Here is a 16,980-nt window from a genome sequence, read left to right as displayed (position 1 = left end):
CCTTAAACACATTAAAATGAAATTTGAATTAAATATGCATTTGGGCACGGTGGTGGCTCATCCCTGTAATCCCAGCACTTTGGGAGGCCGAGGTGGAAAAATCGCTTGAGTCCAGGAGTCTAAGACCAGGCTGGACAACATAGCAAGACCCCATCTCTACAAAGAATGAAAAAATTAGCTGGGTGTGGTGGTGCATATCTGTAGTCTCTGCTGCCTGGGAGACTGAGGTGGAGGATCGCTTGAGCCCAGGAATTTGAGGCTACAGTGAGCTAGGACTGTACCACTGCACTTCAGCCTGGACAACAGAGTGAGACCCTGTCTCCAAAAATATATATACGCACACATATACATATATATTTTATATATATATGTTTCTTGAGCAAACATCTGTCTACTATATGCTACATCCGTGCTACCCATGGGAGAGAGACACCTCAGAGAGCCACCATTCAATTCAGTTGGAGACTGAAGACATCCAGAAGAAAATTATAGTAGGGAGCAGAAGAAAATTATAGTAGGCAGCAGGAGTCCTAGTTCACCCTAAAATTATATTCTAAAGTCTTCCAAGAGTTAAACTCTGGTCTGTTTGACTCTCATAAAGCTTCCCGTAGAAGCAGCTTTTAAGGGCTGATGTGGTGTGGCCACCAAAACTTATTCAGCCCATACATGCAAGGCAAACCACAGAGACCTGGAGTTGGAGAACCAGAGGAAATCCCTGCATCCTCCGCTCACTGCATGGCTTCAGGAAAGTTACTTAATCTAGGACCTAGGCTGTCTCACTTGTGAAATGGAAATGATACTTGCAAATCCAAAAAAGACCCTCCTCTCGGAAAATAAACTATGAGATACAAAGTGCTGCACAGCCTCATTCCAACCCCCAGCAGTGAGCCTGGCAGAGGGAAGAACATTCTTGGGTGGAACATGCATCACCCAGTCTCTGCACCCTCAAAGCAGGTGGCTGGGCTCACCCCGCCTCTCCACCTCAACTCCGCGCTCCAAAATGAGCTCCCTTATTGCTTGGCCTGCATGGTTTAAGTCAGCTAGGGGTCAGGAGGAAAGCATCTGATTAAACTAATTTCCAGTTACCTGAATATTAAAAAGAAACTAACACAACAGGTGGATGTTTAGGCAATGCCACACAGGGTCATGGGAGTTCTTATGGGGGTGTCTGTCTCCCCACAGCCTCGGCTTTCCCAGGCTACACCTGCTTTCCAAGAAGGGTACCTCCCTCCCTCTGCTTTTGGGCCAGGAATGTGCTGACAGCTGGTAGGGGGCTCACAAGCACAAACAAGTGGTGTGGACACTGGCGTGGCTCAAGCCTTGTTAAAGGCTTAAACCCTCGTGACGCCCATCTCCTGCAGAATGACGCACCAACTCCTGTGGTTTCTAGGAACACGGCAGGGTGGAAATAAATACTGGAGAAAGCATGAAATACTCCTTCACCAGGGTCCTGCCCACCTCACCCACCCATCTCCTACAACTCAACACCCGAGCTGCATAGTCCAAATTGCCATTCCAAGAGCTACTCTATGTTCTCCTGCCTCTGTTATCTTAATCATCCTGTTTCCTCTATGTGGGAACCCTCCTGACCCCCAGGCCTGGCACACGTTTGACGAAAGAAATAAATGATACAGGAAGATAGCCAGGTGGCACCACAGGGACAAGGACTGCTTCCTATATGGGGTACCACTGCTGGGAAGAGCCAGACCTGAGACCCTGGACTGAGCAGGGTACCAGGGGTTCCCACGAGGCCATGCAGCCTGAGATCAGGCTGGACAGGTCTTCCCGTGCTGGCTTCTGACCCGGAAGAAAGAAGTGATGAGGTTTCCCAAGTCTCTGACCTTTGCCCTGCCCTGGTGTTCTGAAAATCTCGGTCTCCTTCCATACTCCCAGTGCCTCTCTGGCACCTCCTACAGGCTGAGTCGTTCTCTCCAGGCGCACCAAGCCCAGACCTTCTAGCCCCTTCTCTCCCTTCCTCTCCTTTGATGGTCTGCTTTTCACTGTGCTAGATGCAACTGGGCCACACAGTAGGAGCTAAATGAATGTATCTGGAACAAATGAAGCTTTCCCTGGCTACTAGCACCCACATGGTTATGCTCTTTTTCAGAATTCCTAGAACTCTTGTGAGCAAAGTCCTACATAAGCAACCAGGCCCCCATGAGACACTCAGTCCCTAAACCAACAAATTGTCAGAGGGGCCCTGGCTGGCTCCAAATGCATGTCCCCGGCTCCCATCCCAGACCTCCCTAGTCGTCGTCTTTGAAGGCAACCTCAGCAGTGTGTGGTGCAGCAGGGCGCACAGGGGAATGCAGGGCCCGGCCAGGGAGTACCCACCGAGGAACAGTAAGGAAAGCTCAAGAGAGCGCCCTGGCACAAACACGGGGATCATCATGCCAGTCCTCCAGGATCAAGTCACATGACAAACAGAAACGGACACAAACACTAAAACCCCAGGTGTGCCTAAGGGCTGAGGGCTGCGGGCTGCCAGGGCGTGTGCCGTCTTTTTTTTTTTTTTTTTGAGATGGAGTCTCACTCTGTTGTCCAGGCTGGAGCACAGTGGTGCGATCTCGACTCACTGCAAGCTCCGCCTCCCAGGTTCACGCCATTCTCCTGCCTCAGCCTTCCGAGTAGCTGAGACTACAGGCTCCCACCACCACACCCGGCTCATTTTTTATATTTTTAGTAGAGACGGGGGGGTTTCATCGTGTTAGGTCAGGATGGTCTCGATCTCCTGACCTCGCAATCCGCCCACCTCGGCCTCCCAAAATGTTTGGATTACAGGCGTGAGCCACCGTGCCCTGCCATGTGCACCATCTTACTCTCCATCTGAGCTGCCACCCAACTGTGGTCACAGCTGTGGCCCCTTCTCTGTCTAGCTGAGGCTTGACCCAAACAAGAAACCACCACATCTCTTTACCATAGTCCCTTAAGGATGTCACCAAGCCCACAGCCCAGGGCAGGCAATCTGTGAACTGAATGAAAGTGAGTGGGGTAAGGGTGTAAGTGAGAACGCTCTGGTGGCCAGGCCAGGCTGGCTGGAATGCTCAAAGTAACTGTTTAAAAAAAAAAAAAAAAGGCCCTAGGGGGAAAACAATGGAGAAACTTGAGCAAGTCACCCAGTTGACAAAGCCCAGCTCCGGCACACACAATAGTAGCCATATGGCACACACATACACCTAATAGGTCCACCTCCACTTCCAGCTGGGGAGCTCCTCCGGAACTGCCAGAGGGGACACCAGCCCCTCCCCCAGCCCCTGCTCCTCCTCTGTACGGGGCCCTCACCTGCACACACTGACTGGGACCAGCAGACCTTCCCAGGACCTGCTGGATCCCCGGCTGCTTCTCCCAACAGCTTCTCGGGGCTCCCGGCTAGCTTGGTCCAACTTCCTGCACTCCACATGCCCAGTGTCCCCATTTGGACTGAGGCCCTGGGTCTCCTGCATCCTTCTTTCTAGGACTCAGCCAGGAAACCCAAGCTGTCAGGGAGCGCTCACTGTAGGTGAGTGCCAAGCAGGAAGCGGGCTCCTGCTGAAGGCCCAGACTCTCTCTGGCTGTACCCGCTTGGCTCCCTTCCTTCTCTGAGCCTCAGTTTCCCCACTAGTGAGGTGAAGGTGGTTCAGAGGTTCTGCACATAGTGAGCCCTCCAGCTCTCCCTCCCAGCTGAAGGTGGTACTTCTTCCACTCCCTCAGCCCAAGTAATGGGCAGGTTTCCTCTTTCCTTGGCCTCTGGTGGGAAAGGAACTTTTCAAAATGGTCTCCCTCCCCTCAAATCCTGTCCTGAAACACAGGAAAGCCAAACATCCCCTGCTTCCTCCTGCCCTGGACACAGGATCAGAAGTGACTGTGAGTGGCAGAGAGACTACAGGAGGCCCAAGTGCCCACTGCACTTCCTCAGAGCCGAATGGATCCTGACCGCAGGTCCCACGTCACCTTCAGAGCTGGGACAAACAAACCCTTCACCGAAGTCTAAACAGTGGGGGAGGCTTTGTTATACACTTGGAACACGCCGCCCCTTTCCACGGAGAGGCTTACCCCCAGGAAACATAGGAGCCGGCTCCCAGCTGACACTGTGTTTATGTAACAGCCTAGGTCTGTTGGACCCTGGGGCTGGGGGTGGAGGGCTCAGTCTCAGTCCAGCCTCAGACTGTGCTCAGAAAGGCCCAGGGAGTCTGCGCCTCTCCCTCCTTGCAGAAAGAAGGTGGGGACGCGGCTTCGCAGGACAGAAGCAATATGGTTTGGCAGATGGAGAGGAGTTCTATCGCAGGAAGGATATAGGGCAGAAATTGAAGAAGGAGTGGTTTTTTTTTTCTTTTGAAGACTGTCTACAGCAGAAAAGTGGGAACGCAAGAGAGGTGAGGTGGATAAAGATGACAGTGCCAGGAGAGGCTGGGCAGGGGGGAGGGAGGGAGAGCAGGGCAGCAGGGCCCAGGAGTGGGAACAGCAGGGCCGAGAACGGATGTGTGAGCCGCAGCTGGGTCGGTCTGGTGACAATGAGACACCGGCTCCCAGGATTTCACGAGGGTGAGGCCGAGCTTCCAGGCCTAGTAGCTGGAACGGTGGGGTATTTCCAAACCGCAATGGAGAAGTTGGTCAAGGGAGGGCTCTAGGAGGGGAAATTCTGCCTGTTGTGTTAAATTTAAGACGAGGCAAAAAACTCAAGGGCGCCCCAGGAATCACAGCCTTCACATCACAAAAGATGCTCAACCAGAGGCTCCCCTGAGCTGAGGAGGAGGGGTCGCTGCTTATCAAGCTGGAGCCCTGGGGAGCCCGGAAACCTGTCCCTGCTCTGGGAAAAGCCAGGAAGCAGATGTGCCCCCACCCTCCTGTGGCCAGCCCACGAGGCTTGTCGCCCTCCAGAAGGAGCTGGGGGAAGGCAAGCTTGGAGCAAATCAGGAATGTCTTTACTTCCTCCAAGGACAGTGAAGCTGCAGCAACGATGTCTCTCCCGCCTCCACCCTCTTCAGATCTAAGAGGAAAAATTGGTCATCTTCTCTCTTTGGGGCCCAGGGCTCGCACAAATGCCATCTCCTAGTCCCCAGCTACAGCGGTGATTCAGGCCATTTACTCAGATCCACGTTAATGAGATTTTTCTGTCACCTAATTAGTTCACAGAGAACTCAGCCTTGAGAGGAAAGAAATAAGAACCGGTTGGGAAAAGGCAGAAGGAAGTCAGACTTTCATGTCACAACAAAAGATAGGACCCAGCACTACATGGGGTCCCCCCAGACCCAATACTCCTTCCTCAGCTATGGGGGCCTCTGAAAGTAGAAAGGGAGGTGTTCAGGTGCACTACCCCCCAGAACCTCAGGCACGCAGATGAAGCTGGGAGTGGTGCCCTAACCTTAAGGCCCAAGTCAGGAACAGGCCCCTGCCCACAACTCCATGTTATCGCAAAAGGCCTTGGCTCTCACTGCATTTCCACGGAGGCCAAACCCACCACCTGCCGGTGGGCGTCCCCTTTCAAACAGAGCTGGGGGAGGAAGCAGATGGCCCAGGGCGAGGCCCATCTGTCCGTGCCCGCTCGAAGGTCACCATGCCACTGGCGTGCCTGCGGGTGCCGCCAGCACCCACCACACCAGGGCTTGCGAGCCATCTACCAGCAGCGTGCCCCTACTTCCTGTGCCCTCAGTGGTCGAAAGTCCAGGGCCTAAGGGCCCAGAGAAAAAAGCGCTAGGCAGCGCAGTGGCCGGGGTTTTCCGGTCCCCGACTCCGGGTGCGCTGTCCCTGAGTCAGTCAGCGCCCGGCTGCCCCGCGGCTGCCTCCAGACCGAGGAGCCGCGGGTCCCTGGCGCGCTCACGACCCGGCCAAGGCGCGGATGGACCTGCCGGCGCCTCCCACGCGGTCGCGGCGCCGCAGCCCAGCGCCAGGCCCGGCCCGCGCCCGCTTGGCCGCCGCGGCGTAGGGGGTGTGCGTCGGGAGAGGGCGCCGCGGCGAGCGCCACCCTCCGGGCCTGCGGGCGCTGGGCCAGGGAAGGCTGCCATCCACTAACGCGAGGCTCCGATCCCCCGCCCCACTGCGGAGCAGGGCCTGGGCAGCGGCTAAGATGCCTCCCCGGTCACGGCCCCACCTCCCGGCAGCTGAAGCCCTCTGCCGCGCCCACCTTCCCCGGCCAGGCCTGGATAGATCTGGTCCTGGCCCCCCGAAGCGACACCACCTTCGGGCCCTGGAGCACAGTGAGCAGAAAACCCCCAACCCCAAAGTGTCCCCGAACGAGATATGGCGAAGCTGCCCGCCGGTTCTACAGCACAGATCGGCAAACCTCGTGGCCTGGACCTCAAGCGCGCAAGGACCCCCGACAGGGAGAGCATGGCCAGGACCGGCCCGTGGAGCCCTCGACCGGAGCCAGAGAGGCCACCGCGCCCCTGCTCCCGCAGCCCCCGGCTTCGCTCACCCTCAATGGAGATGACGTGCTCGCGGATCTGGTTCTGCAGCGCCAAATCCTCGATGCGCTCGATCAGGTCGTAGATGGCGTAGATATTGGGATGCACGGACTCGAAGCGCTGGATCTCGGCCCGGATGGCCGCGGAGTTGGAGAGCGCGAACTGCTGGGGGGGCCCGCCGGCCAGCTGCTGCGAGGGGACGCCGCCGCCCCCGGCCCCGGGCCCCGCGCCGCCGAACTGCCCGCCGCCCCCCGCGCTGCCGCCGCCGCCGCCGCCGCCGCCCCCCGGAGCCGCCAGGCTCTGCTGCTGCTGCGGGCTCTGCCCCCCGCCCGCCTGGAAGTTCATGGCTTCGGAGCCGTGGGGCCCGAGGCGGGCCCGGGGCGGCGCGGCGGAGGCGGCGGCTGCGAGCGGGCGCGCGGGGCTGGCGGGGCCGGGACTACTGGGCTGGTGGCGCGGGGCTAGCGCATGGAGCCGGGGGCCGGGGGCCGGAGGCCGAGGCCAGGAGGCGCCGCCGCGCACGCTGTGGCCGCCGCTGCCGAGCGCTTCCCGGCGCCGTGATCCCGCTGCCTCGGAGCAGCCTCCAGCGGCAACAACAACGGGACCGGGAGCGCGCGGCCCGGGCCCTCCCCCCGCGTCATGCGCACGCACCGCCGCCCCCGCCGGCTCCGGCACACGCAGCCCGAGCCCCCCTCCCCGCCGCCCCCGCCCCTCCTGCGCGCCGGCCCGGGCGCCCCCGCCCCTCGCTCGCTAGCTGACTCTTCAGCCTCCACCCCCGAGCCGCGCGCTCCAGCCCAGGCGCCCGGGCCCCTCCCACTCAGCTTCGGCCCTTCCGCCTCCTCACCAGCCCCCACCCGCATTGCCTCGAGGGCCACCCTCTCCGAGGGGACAGCTGCCCTGGTCTCCTCCCGCGCCCGGCTGTCGCTTTCGCCTCCCTGCGCTGATCTGGGCCGGGTGTCCGATCTCTAGGCAATGCCCAAACAGTGCCCTGCGCCTGAGGGTGCTGCTGACCGAGGCTGATTGGTCGAGGAGCCCGCCCAGGCCCAGCCGCTCCTCGCTTACAGCGTCCCGCCTTCAGTGCGGCATAGGCTCCCCTATCCCCAGGCTCCGAGGTCAGCCCTAGAGACCACCCTGCTGCCAGAGTTTTCTCCCTGGCTCCCTGCCCAGTCTCTCCACTGCCGGCGGCAGCTCAGAGGCTGGGATGGGTTCTGGGCTGCTATTTCCAGTTCTCCCTGAGCGCTTCATCATCGGCGCGCCCCTGGAAATGACACTTTGAACAAACTCGTCTCTACTCTTACCTTCTCGTGATCGGCCTCTCCTAAAAGACCGTCCCCCTGCTGGACTTGGGAGATTAGCTAAATGTTACCCGACCCCATTGGTACACAGAGGAAGAAGAGGGAGGGATGAAATATATGCCTTTCTCCCCTACTCATCCCATTGGAGAGACCAACCAAAGCCCACGTGGCTCTCAATTTTTCTTGTCCTCACCCCTTGTCCATCCTGTCCTTTCACTCCCTCTAGGGTCAGGTAGCTCCCTGCAATGTCCTCTGCAGTGCCATTGCCAAAGTGGGCTGCAGTTGTTAGCCACCCCCCCACCCACCCCAAAACACACACACACACACACACGTTTTCTAAAACCTACAAGAGGTGACATTTGCAGAGCAGTGGCCCCAGCCAATAAATCTCCCAGAGATGTTGCAGGGTATCTGTTACCCCCAGATATCCTCGGGCATCACTGACACACATTGTCCTTCTTACACACACTTCCACTTCCCCGGCCAAGCTGGATCTTTTCCCAGCATGAAGCTGTCCACCATTTGATTACCCACACAACTCAGCCCCAGTACCAACCCAGTCACTATTCCTGAGTTCCTTGTACCTTCCAAAGCACCTGGTGCAAGCTAATCAACACATAGGGTCTCCTAAGCTCCTGAGGAATCTGTGTCTGTGTTTCTATCTCCCTGCATAACCTTAAGGATATCTTGTGCCCTCTCTGGGTTTCATCTGCAAAATATAGTGGTTGAACAGAAAACCTAGTTCTGATGTTGTATAATTCTAAAAGTAACATCCAACATCTCTTTTAGATGCTTAATTAGAATTGACAGCAGGAAGTAGCACCAGGTATACCTCCCAAGAGAGATACGAAGAGCAAAGAGCTCCTCAAATGTGTTGCCCCAGCAACTAGCACACACCTGTTATAGCTCTGATGGGCTGTTCACACGACTAGCTCCTCTACTAGTATATGGAGCCACATGAGGGCAGGAAGACGGTCTGATTCACCATTTTATTCCCAGTATCTTGCACAATGCCTGGCATATAGTGTGTGTGCATATATATATATATATTTCAAGACAGAGTCTCACTCTGTCGCCCAGGTTGGAGTGCAGTGGCTCGATCTCAGCTCACTGCAACCTCCACCTCCCACGTTCAAGTGATTCTCCTGCCTCAGCCTCCTGAGTAGCTGGAATTACAGGCACCCTCCACCACATCCAACTAATTTTTGTATTTTTTTTAGTAGAGATGGGCTTTTACCATGTTGGCCAGGCTGGTCTCGAACTCCTGACCTCAGTGATCCGCCTACCCCCATCTCCCAAAGTGCCAGGATTACAGACATAAGCCACCGCGCCTGGCCATAGTATATCTTTTAAAAATATGTTAGTAGAATAAATGAATGAACAGGAGGGATGGAACTAGATAGGTTAGTTCTGTATGGTATCAATCTAGACTGACATTCCTAAGGCAATATTTGGGCCACTTGCTCCCACAGTAGGCAAGAACTATGGGAAAACTAGGATAGATTATTTTAAATCAAGACTGGCCTGTAAAAACCAGGATGTGAGATCTCTGTGGCTACAGGAGCCCAGAGGGAAAAATCCACAGATATCCACAGGCCTGGGATTCAGTGTCATCCACACAGTAACACACCAAGGACCCGATTCCAGAGACCAGCTTTGAGTGGAGGTGAGCAAATAGCTACTGTGTGACATGTACCTTAGTTTTCACACTTTTTAATAAAACATCTAATTTCTTCCTTATGATTGACTTACGACGTATGTTTCAGAAAGGAAGAAATCAATCTTTAGAGAGATTCAATAACCCACCCAAGGTCATATAGCTGAGAAGCACAGGATAAGGGATCAGGATTTGTGCCAGGTTCCAAGGTCTATGCTTCTTCCACAGTCCTGAAAGAGCAAGGTGGAGGAGGGGACCAAGGAAAGGGGCAGCCCTGAGGATGGGTATCCCTGGCCAGCCTGGTGGGACAGCCCATGGATATTGGGCTCTGGGCTGAAGAATTAATTTTGGTGGCCAAAGTGCCTTCTGGCGTCCACTCTGACATAAGGGTAGGGGCCACCTGAGTTCCTCAGAGCCTTCCTCACTGCATCACGAACACGGGTGCTCTGACGTGCTTCAGCTGACGTCGGTGTCTGGTGTGACAGATGCTCTGGCTGTTGGCGGGGGAGGGGGCGGACCCTGCTGCCGCCCAAACTTCTAGCCGGTAGCGCAACCCCCCAGAGCCGTCCCCACCGGCCCCTCCGCGATCTGCTGGCGCAGAGAACCGCGGGTGGAGCCCAGCACGTGGGTCCGCAGGGCGGAGGGCGGAGACAGAGCGGCGCCGGACTACAAGTCCCACAATGCCCCGGGCCGCGGCGGCGAGGAAGGAGGGGTGCTTCAGGTGCCTGCGACCTCCGCGCCTCCCGCCCGGAAGTGCCCGAGGGGCCGCGATGGAGCTGGGGCAGCCGGGCGGTGAGTCCCCGCGCCGTGACCGCGCCCACCCCACCGCCCAGGGCCCCGGCCGGGCCCCGCCCGCCCTGCCCTGCCCGGGATCGCCGTGCCCTCCTGCGGCTCCGGGGGGCGGGAAGGTGGGAGGGGTGATGAGGGGTGGGGGTAGGGAACGTGAAGTCTCGGATTCCGGGCGGGATCTGGGGTCTGGCAGCCCGCGGGGCTTGGAGACACTTCCAGAGAAGGCGTGGAGTTGGGCCTCCGCGGAGTGGGGTTGAGGGTACCGAGCTGGGTGGGTGGTGACGCTCGGAGGCTCCAGATTGCCCAGGGGCGGAGTTTGACGTTTGCTGTGGGGGAAGCCTGGGAAGCAGTCCTGTGCCGCGGGTGGGGTTTAGGTGAACCGTAATGCGGGGGGCGGGGGGTGGCTCTACCCCCACCTCGGAGAAACTTTAGCAACGGAGTAGATGAGCATGGGGTGAAGTCGGTGAAGGAGTAGACACACTGGGGTGAAGTGGGCAGGAGAATAGATACGCTTGGGGGTGAAGTTTGGCTGGGGTGAAGTTTAGGGGAGGCGTTGCTTAGGCCCTTACCTTGGGATAGGGTTTGGGTGAGTTGGGAGCTGGTTGAAGACCTCGAGCTCAGATGACAGAAAGTTAGGACTTGGGATTCGGCGATGGGAAGGGGCACCCGGAGGCAAGTTTGGGGCGACTGGGAGGCAAAGCAGCCCGTACCCTGGGGTGGGTGAGGGAACCGAAGCTGAGGACGGTGGGAGCGTCGTGGTGGGGTGGGGGCAGGACCCTGTGGAGGTTCTAGGGCTCCTGGTCAGAGGGCCCGTGCCTCACGGCTCTTTGTGCCTCTCCAGCTCGGTAGCGCGGCGGGCAAGGCAGGCGCCATGACCCTGATTGAAGGGGTGGGTGATGAGGTGACCGTCCTTTTCTCGGTGCTTGCCTGCCTTCTGGTGCTGGCCCTCGCCTGGGTCTCAACGCACACCGCTGAGGGCGGGGACCCACTGCCCCAGCCGTCAGGGACCCCAACGCCATCCCAGCCCAGCGCAGCCATGGCAGCTACCGACACCATGAGAGCGGAGGTCCCAGGGGCAGAGACCCCCAGCCTGAGACACAGAGGTCAAGCTGCACAGCCAGAGCCCAGCACGGGGGTCACAGCAACACCACCAGCCCCGGACTCCCCGCAGGAGCCCCTCGTGCTACGGCTGAAATTCCTCAATGATTCAGAGCAGGTGGCCAGGGCCTGGCCCCAAGACACCATTGGCTCCTTGAAAAGGTAAGTAGGTCAAGAGGCAGGAGCAATGCTGAAGACAGGGGTGGGGGGAGTGGTCACAGAAGGCCCCCGGAGAGACCTAAGACCCAGCCCTCCTTTACACTGGAGGCGCTGAGCGCCCCAGATCACAACTGCACTTGTTCCCTTGGCAGACTGCCCCTCCCAGGCCAGGGCCGGTGTGTTGTGGAGGGCAGGGGGAGGGTGGGAGTGTTGTTCCGGGGCCAGGGACTAGGATTGCCTGAGGCCTGCTCTCTTACCCAGGTCCCTCTCTCCTCAGGACCCAGTTTCCTGGCCGGGAACAGCAGGTGCGACTCATCTACCAAGGGCAGCTGCTAGGCGACGACACCCAGACCCTGGGCAGCCTTCACCTCCCTCCCAACTGCGTTCTCCACTGCCACGTGTCCACGAGGGTCGGCCCCCCAAATCCCCCCTGCCCGCCGGGGTCCGAGCCCGGCCCCTCCGGGCTGGAAATCGGCAGCCTGCTGCTGCCCCTGCTGCTCCTGCTGCTGCTGCTGCTCTGGTACTGCCAGATCCAGTACCGGCCCTTCTTTCCCCTGACCGCCACTCTGGGCCTGGCCGGCTTCACCCTGCTCCTCAGTCTCCTGGCCTTCGCCATGTACCGCCCGTAGTGCCTCCGCGGGCGTTTGGCAGCGTCGCCGGCCCCTCTGGACCTTGCTCCCCGCGCCGCAGCGGGAGCTGCTGCCTGCCCAGGCCCGTCTCTCCCGCCTGCCTCTTCCCGCTGCCCTGGAGCCCAGCCCTGCGCCGCAGAAGACTCCAGGGGCTGGCAGAGGCCCCGCCCTGCGACCACCGGGGCTCGGGGCCACCTCCCGGGGCTGCTGGCCCTCAGTCCGCACTGGGAGTGGGCTCCTCGGGGTCGGGCATCTGCTGTCGCTGCCTCGGCCCCGGGCAGAGCCCGGCCGCCCCCGGGGCCCGTCTTAGCGTTCTGCCGGAGGACCCAGCCGCCTCCAATCCCTGACAGCTCCTTGGCCTGAGTTGGGGACGCCAGGACGGTGGGAGGCAGGTGAAGGGGAGGGGCATAGGAGTTCCCCGGAACCTGTGCAGATTAAAGTAACTGTGAAGTTTTCACTCTTGCAGTGTGTCTGAGTGTGTGCGGGATGGCGGGCGGGGACTCCTCGTCCCTTGGGAGAGAAGGGCACGGACTGCGCCCTCGGTTCTGGCCCACCGCTTTCCCTTCTCCCCTGTGTTCTGCTCTGGCTTTGGCGCCGGCCTCCGTGGCCCCGCCCTCGGTGCCGCGCGCGCACTTTCCGCGGGCGGAGCTCACGGCTCCCTGGCTCGCAGTGCCTGCCGGGAGCCACGTCTCCGCTGGTCGATAGCTGTTTCGGGATTGGTGTCCGGGCGGCTATCTGGGGGCTGCTGGGAAGATGGCGGACTCGGTGGCCAGCCGATGAGGAGGCCGCGGGGGGAACCCGGCCCCCGGGCCCCGAGACCGACTGAGGGAGCGACCTGCGCAGGGCCCGGGGAGTCATGTAGGGGTGGCGCCTGCGGGGAGGGCTGTGGGAGGGCAGCGGGAGCTGGTGTTAGCGGCAGCGGCCACGGTCTCCTGGCGTCCCTGGGTCGGGGTGGGTGTGGGGGCCCCCGACTTCGCCGACCCCACGCCATCGCAAAGCGGTGCACTCGGGCTCCACGCGCGCCCTGCGAGGTGGGCGCTGCGTTTTCATTTCACGGGTGAGGAGACTTAGACGAAGCCACTTGTCCAAGGTCACGCCGCTGGTGAGTGGGAGCGCCCAGCATGGAACCCAGCGCCGTCCAGCCGCGGAGCCCGCGTTCCACCCTCTGTGCCGCCGCCGCCTCCTGCGGGAGAGGGAGGTGGTCGGGAGAGTGCACGCCGGTGCCGCCTGGGCTCCAGACTGGGCGCGACCACTAACCCGGTTAATGACCTCGGGCTTAACTTAACCCCTTCGCTGCTCTGGGCCTGCGTTTCTCCACCGGTGAAATGAGGTAATGCCAGCCCTGCCTACTCTTCACGGGCGTGTAAGGAGCATCAGAGATGGTGCATGTGGAATTGCTTTGCAAGTAGTGCCCTGAGCGCACTGAGGATTATGATTGCTGTTTCAAAGGCGTGGAAGGAGGCAGAGGGGCGGGGTGGGGAAGAGGCCCAGAGCAGTCACAAAGGGTTGCTCTGACCACAGGCCCCCTAAATGAGGAGTGAGGTAAGGAGTAGGTAGCAGGTCTTTCTCCCCTTTGGAGAAAACCTCACCCCCTTTTTTGGGCTGCCCCTCAGGGTCTCCATCACCCAACTCCATGCTTCGAGTCCTGCTCTCTGCTCAGACCTCCCGTGCTCGGCTGTCTGGCCTGCTGCTGATCCCTCCAGTACAGCCCTGCTGTTTGGGGCCCAGCAAATGGGCGGACCGGCCTCTTGGAGGAGGCCCCAGTGCAGTTCCTGTGCAAGGACTGCAGCGGCTTCTGGAACAGGCAAAGAGCCCTGGGGAGCTGCTGCGCTGGCTGGGCCAGAACCCCACCAAAGTGCGTGCCCACCACTACTCGGTGGCGCTTCGTCGTCTGGGCCAGCTCTTGGGGTCTCGGCCACGGCCCCCTCCTGTGGAGCAGGCCACACTGCAGGACTTGAGTCAGCTCATCATCCGAAACTGCCCCTCCTTTGACATTCACACCATCCACGTGTGTCTGCACCTTGCAGTCTTACTTGGTGAGGAGGGGCTTAAGGTGGGCGCCTGGGGGGCTGGGTGTTAATGAAGAATAGGGAGAACAGTAGAGGACAACGGACAGAGACCCAGCCTCTCAGGCGTTTGCCCAGGAATGGTTGCTTCTGCTCCGGTCCTATGTCTGCAGCAGACATCATGAGACGAACGCACTCCTTCCATCCTCGCTAGGGTGCCACCTCAGATTCCTGCTAATAGAGTGCCCTAGGAAGCCACCATAATTTGTCACAATTGGTACAAGATGAAAGCCTATTTGCCATCTTTGTATGTACTTCCCACAGACCGTTTTGATACCTCATAGCCACATGATACTTTACATTTCTTTAGTGTTTGCACTTAAACTCTAGCACACCTTGCTCAGGAAACAGAGAGGAGAAAGGTGGGGAATTCAAGTAACCCCATGATTGGAACAGCAGCACAGCTCCGTTACCAGGCTGCCTTTTACCTCTCCCCCTCAGGCTTTCCGTCTGATGGTCCCCTGGTGTGTGCCCTGGAACAGGAGCGAAGGCTCCGCCTCCCTCCGAAGCCACCTCCCCCTTTGCAGCCCCTTCTCCGAGGGGGGCAAGGGTTGGAAGCTGCTCTAAGCTGTCCCCGTTTTCTGCGGTATCCACGGCAGCATCTGATCAGCAGCCTGGCAGGTGCTGGAGGGGGTTAAAGTCAGACGGGGTTGGGAGGGTTGACAGGAGGAGGAAGGTGGTCTCAGTTGGTTGGGCTGAGGTGGAATTGAGCCAGCTGGAGGTCCAGCCGAGGCCCAGCGTGACAGGCTGTTCTTCACAGAGGCAAGGCCAGAGGAACTGACTCCCCATGTGATGGTGCTCCTGGCCCAGCACCTGGCCCGGCACCGGTTACGGGAGCCCCAGCTTCTGGAAGCCATTGCCCACTTCCTGGTGGTTCAGGAAACCCAGCTCAGCAGCAAGGTGGGCTTGCCACCCACACTCCAGTGCATCTCTCAGTCATTCTCAGGGACCTCGTCAGGCCCAGCACCCTGTGCAGCTCAGCTATCCTTTTCCTGAAGCAGACACACCCTCTCTGTCCCCTGGGACCTGCATCTTTTCCTCCACCCTCTCTGTGACTGTCCACCTCCTGTCACCAGCATGCATTCCTGGAACTCTGCAGTTTCCCAAAGCACTCTTAGCACCATCCTAGCTCCACCCATCCCTCTCCTTGAAGTCTTCAGGGCCAAACCCCACAGTGATGTCCCCTCTGCCTGTCTGGTGATTAGTCACGTGCAGCTTGTGACTGCTTTGCTGTTGAACTGTGAGGCTGTAGGGACTGTCCTGTCTTTACAGCAGTGTTACAAACTTGAGGGCTAAGCCTCTCTAAGGCTTAGCTTGTAAAAAATGACTGCAGAAATACTTCACACTGGGTAATGAACTGCTCTTCCTTCACAGGTGGTACAGAAGTTGGTTCTGCCCTTTGGGCGGCTGAACTACCTGCCCCTAGAACAGCAGTTTATGCCCTGCCTTGAGAGGATCCTGGCTCGGGAAGCAGGGGTGGCACCCCTGGCTACAGTCAACATCTTGATGTCACTGTGCCAACTGCGGTGCCTGCCCTTCAGAGCCCTGCACTTTGTTTTTTCCCCTGGCTTCATCAACTACATCAGTGGTACGCAGCCAGGATAGCCGGCTGGGCCCCTGAGGGCTGGAGAGGCAGGGGAACAGGGTGGCCTGCAGCCCGGAGCCCCAGTCCCCGCCTCCCCACAGGCACCCCTCATGCTCTGATTGTGCGTCGCTACCTCTCCCTGCTGGACACGGCCGTGGAGCTGGAGCTCCCAGGATACCGGGGTCCCCGCCTTCCCCGAAGGCAGCAAGTGCCCATCTTTCCCCAGCCTCTCATCACCGACCGTGCCCGCTGCAAGTACAGGTGGATGGGGCAGCCTGGGGTAAGGGGAGGGGCCAGCCTGGGAGCAGCAGAGTGGAAAAGCCAGAGGGACCATGAAGCCAAAGCTAAGGAGCTCTCGGCCACCATAAAACTGGGCCCTGAAGCAGCAGAGGGCTTTACCCAGGGTGGTGGCACTAGACTGGGACAGACTAGGATGAGGTGCCGGGCCCTTCCTGCTACTGGTGTCCTTTCTCCTCAGTCACAAGGACATAGTAGCTGAGGGGTTGCGCCAGCTGCTGGGGGAGGAGAAATACCGCCAGGACCTGACTGTGCCTCCAGGCTACTGCACAGGTGAGCGAGGGGAAGGTGGCAGGCCCGTGGAGACAGAGCTCTGGCTAAGGCCTCTGACCCTGCTCCCCCTCCAGACTTCCTGCTGTGCGTCGGCAGCTCTGGTGCTGTGCTTCCCGTGAGGACCCAGGACCCCTTCCTGCCATACCCACCAAGGTCCTGCCTACAGGGCCAGGCTGCCTCTAGCTCCACTACTCGAGACCCTGCTCAGAGGTAACGGAGGCAGGGTGGGGGAACTCTGGCCACCTTGCCCGCCATGCCCTGAGTCACGTCCCTCCCCCTGCAGGGTGGTGCTGGTGTTGCGGGAACGCTGGCATTTCTGCCGGGACGGCAGGGTGCTGCTGGGCTCGAGGGCCCTGAGGGAGCGGCACTTGGGCCTGATGGGCTACCAGCTCCTGCCGGTGAGTGGCCCTGGCCTTCCCCGTGGCGCATCCTTACAGCCGGCCTGCGGGTAACCTGCCGCCCTATCCTCTCCCCACAGCTACCCTTCGAGGAACTGGAGTCCCAGAGAGGCCTGCCCCAGCTCAAGAGCTACCTGAGGCAGAAGCTCCAGGCCCTGGGCCTGCGCTGGGGGCCTGAAGGGGGCTGAGGGGATGATGTGGGGTTCAGGATGGCCCCCCCATGGGGGGTGGATGATTTGCACTTTGGTTCCCTATGTTTTGATTTCTCATTAAAGTTCCTTTCCTTCCCCATTGTGAATCTCAGTTTTGGGATAGGGAGCAGAGCTGGGTCTCCTGCCTCTTTCCCATTCATGCCCC

The 16,980-nt window shown here is 59.4% G+C and overlaps 3 protein-coding genes across 8 annotated transcripts in view; 2 read left to right on the top strand and 1 right to left on the bottom strand.

Annotated features, from left to right (window-relative positions):
- The window catches only part of AGAP3 (ArfGAP with GTPase domain, ankyrin repeat and PH domain 3), a 59,022-nt gene extending 52,004 nt beyond the window's left edge, over positions 1–7,018 (bottom strand). The window contains exon 1 of one of the 3 annotated variants that reach the window (XM_007983494.3): positions 6,392–7,018. In XM_007983494.3, the coding sequence (XP_007981685.1) occupies positions 6,392–6,725 (334 nt within the window). In that variant the 5' untranslated portion in view covers positions 6,726–7,018. The remainder of the gene's footprint in view (positions 1–6,391) is intronic. The other 2 variants (XM_007983492.3, XM_007983493.3) reach the window with 2 other exon arrangements.
- A 2,891-nt stretch (positions 7,019–9,909) lies between these two features.
- TMUB1 (transmembrane and ubiquitin like domain containing 1) lies at positions 9,910–12,461 on the top strand. 2 transcript variants are annotated; one of them, XM_007983487.3, is made up of 3 exons: positions 9,910–10,121; positions 10,960–11,378; positions 11,653–12,461. In XM_007983487.3, the coding sequence occupies exons 2-3, from the start codon at positions 10,990–10,992 to the stop codon at positions 12,002–12,004; spliced, it is 741 nt and encodes a 246-aa protein (XP_007981678.1). In that variant the 5' UTR covers positions 9,910–10,121; positions 10,960–10,989; the 3' UTR covers positions 12,005–12,461. The 2 variants fall into 2 exon arrangements, with proteins under 2 accessions (XP_007981678.1, XP_007981679.1); XM_007983488.3 differs by lacking the exon at positions 9,910–10,121 and adding an exon at positions 10,401–10,790.
- A 226-nt stretch (positions 12,462–12,687) lies between these two features.
- Positions 12,688–16,914, top strand: FASTK (Fas activated serine/threonine kinase). Of its 3 annotated transcripts, none has more exons than XM_007983479.3 (10): positions 12,688–12,862; positions 13,618–14,040; positions 14,512–14,691; positions 14,831–14,970; positions 15,445–15,658; positions 15,757–15,916; positions 16,134–16,225; positions 16,300–16,435; positions 16,509–16,623; positions 16,704–16,914. In XM_007983479.3, exons 1-10 carry the CDS (start codon positions 12,781–12,783, stop codon positions 16,809–16,811), a joined length of 1,650 nt encoding a protein of 549 aa, XP_007981670.1. In that variant the 5' UTR covers positions 12,688–12,780; the 3' UTR covers positions 16,812–16,914. The 3 variants fall into 3 exon arrangements, with proteins under 3 accessions (XP_007981670.1, XP_007981672.1, XP_007981671.1); XM_007983481.3 differs by lacking the exon at positions 12,688–12,862 and adding an exon at positions 12,904–13,106; XM_007983480.3 differs by lacking the exon at positions 12,688–12,862 and adding an exon at positions 13,095–13,334.
- The last annotated feature ends 66 nt before the right edge of the window (positions 16,915–16,980 follow it).

This window comes from Chlorocebus sabaeus, chromosome 21 (genome assembly GCF_047675955.1).
Source record: "Chlorocebus sabaeus isolate Y175 chromosome 21, mChlSab1.0.hap1, whole genome shotgun sequence".
Classification (NCBI taxonomy): domain Eukaryota; kingdom Metazoa; phylum Chordata; class Mammalia; order Primates; family Cercopithecidae; genus Chlorocebus; species Chlorocebus sabaeus.
The sequence above is the reverse complement of the archived record's forward strand: the minus strand, read 5'-3'. Positions and strand labels throughout refer to the sequence as shown.

Bases quoted from the DNA above. Each gene is read 5' to 3' on its own strand.
- TMUB1 (XM_007983487.3), top strand. From the start codon at position 10,990: ATGACCCTGATTGAAGGGGTGGGTGATGAGGTGACCGTCCTTTTCTCG. The intron at 11,379-11,652 runs GTAAGTAGGTCA...CTCTCTCCTCAG, and splicing joins ACCATTGGCTCCTTGAAAAG to GACCCAGTTTCCTGGCCGGG.
- FASTK (XM_007983479.3), top strand. From the start codon at position 12,781: ATGAGGAGGCCGCGGGGGGAACCCGGCCCCCGGGCCCCGAGACCGACT. The intron at 14,041-14,511 runs GTGAGGAGGGGC...TCTCCCCCTCAG, and splicing joins GCACCTTGCAGTCTTACTTG to GCTTTCCGTCTGATGGTCCC. The intron at 15,659-15,756 runs GTACGCAGCCAG...GCCTCCCCACAG, and splicing joins CTTCATCAACTACATCAGTG to GCACCCCTCATGCTCTGATT.